General features: G+C 39.5%; 1 protein-coding gene across 1 annotated transcript; it reads left to right on the forward strand.

Moving 5' to 3' along the window:
* The first annotated feature begins 215 nt into the window (after nt 1-215).
* LOC100630625 (olfactory receptor 52J3) lies at nt 216-1,184 on the forward strand. Its single transcript, XM_067053912.1, is given in 1 exon segment — nt 216-1,184. A coding segment is annotated over 1 exon segment (969 nt).
* The last annotated feature ends 849 nt before the right edge of the window (nt 1,185-2,033 follow it).

Here is a 2,033-nt window from a genome sequence, read left to right on the forward strand (position 1 = left end):
TGTTACATGATAAAAAAAATTAACATTAAATCTGTATAAGGATTAAATTCTTTGAGACTGGTCCAAACAAATGAGTATGGCTCCATTTAAAATAAAAACTTACATTAATATGCCCTTCCAAATTAGAAAGTTTTTCAACTTCTTTATATATTGAAGCAATAAGTTTACCATTTTCAGAACCACTTCTTATTCAAAGTTTTTTTCTCTCTCTAGGAATGAGAAATTCTCCTACTCTGTCATTTGGAGGGATATTTTGTTCCAACAGCAGCATTTTTCACCCGGCCACATTTTTCCTCATTGGAATCCCAGGTCTTGAAGAGGTCCATGTCTGGATCTCCCTTCCTTTCTGCTCTGCTTACCTTGTGGCTTTACTGGGCAATGCCACAATTCTGCTCGTCATCAAGACAGAACAGACCCTCCGGGAACCCATGTTCTACCTTCTAGCCATCCTTTCAACAATTGATCTGGCCCTTTCTACAACCTCTGTGCCCCGCATGCTGGGTATCTTCTGGTTTGATGCTCATGAGATTAACTTTGGAGCTTGTGTGGCCCAGATGTTTTTGATCCATGCCTTTACTGGCATGGAAGCTGAGGTGTTATTGGCCATGGCCTTTGACCGTTATGTGGCGATCTGTGCTCCACTCCACTACACGAGCATCTTGACATCCCAGGTACTGATGGGCATCAGCACATGCGTTATAGTTCGTCCAGTCCTACTTACACTTCCCATGATCTATCTCATCTACCGTCTACCCTTTTGTCAGGCTTATATACTATCTCATTCCTACTGTGAGCATATGGGCATTGCAAAATTGTCCTGTGGAAACATCCGTATCAATGCTATCTATGGGCTCTTTGTGGTTTCTGTCTTTCTTCTGATTCTAGACCTTATTGGCATCTCCTATGTTTACATTCTCCATGCTGTCTTCCGCTTGCCATCACAAGATGCACGGCTAAAAGCCCTAAGCACATGTGGTTCTCATATTGGGGTCATCTGTGTCTTTTATATCCCCTCAGTCTTCTCTTTCCTCACTCACCGATTTGGACACAACATACCTCTCTATATTCACATTCTTATTGCCAACCTCTATTTGGTTATCCCACCCTTGCTCAACCCTATCACTTATGGTGTGAGGACCAAACAAATACGAGAGTGAGTGCTCCATATCTTTACTAATAAATAAGACTCCTACTAAATTCTTTTACTAAGGAATTTTGTTCATCCAGGAAGTCTTGTGTGTCCTTGGCTTAAGGGATGTCTCCTCGTCCTAACCTATTGCTGCCAGGTTGTGATACAAGTTGATTTTTCCTACCTTCTACTATCACATTCTAAGACTTGTAGAAACTTCATTGCGTCTCAAGGTCAAAGGCTAATGGGCTATCCTGGAAGGGAAGTGTGTAGCCTCTGTCTGCATGTCTTCATGCAGAGTCCTTGATAGCATTAAGTCTGCTTCTTTTCTGAAGAAAGAATGTATTATATTGGGTCTTTGGTGCTTTGTAGTATTTAGAGAAATGTGGCACTGGAAATTTGACCCTGTATCCTACTTCATTCGTTTATTCAATCTTTCATTCATGCATTCATTTGATTATTCACTTAACTTACATTCATTTTGTGTCTATTGTATGTCTTGAATCATTCTAATTGCCTGGGATAAATCAATCAACCAAACTAAAACAAATATCTGGCCTATGGAGCTTGCATTCTGTTGTGCTCTTAAAAAAAAGCCAAGTTCATGGATTCAAAAAAAATCATTGCCAATTCTGTAGTTTGAATTGGAATGGTCTGCCAAATCTGTAAGACTCATTGGAATGATAGCCAAAACAAGCATGCAATTTCTAATACCAACAATACCATCACTGATTGCCTCTCTGCATTCAGGCCATAGCATAAGCATAAAGTGTAGTCTTAAAATCAAATTACATTTAGCATTTTTCTCCATCTATGTGATGCATTCTAGACTTTGCCTATCATTTTATTCAGGTTTATTCTCTCATTCTACATTTGACCCTAAAATACTCTATCCTCAGTCCAG

The sequence above is a fragment of the Equus caballus genome, chromosome 7 (genome assembly GCF_041296265.1).
Source record: "Equus caballus isolate H_3958 breed thoroughbred chromosome 7, TB-T2T, whole genome shotgun sequence".
NCBI classification, from domain to species: domain Eukaryota; kingdom Metazoa; phylum Chordata; class Mammalia; order Perissodactyla; family Equidae; genus Equus; species Equus caballus.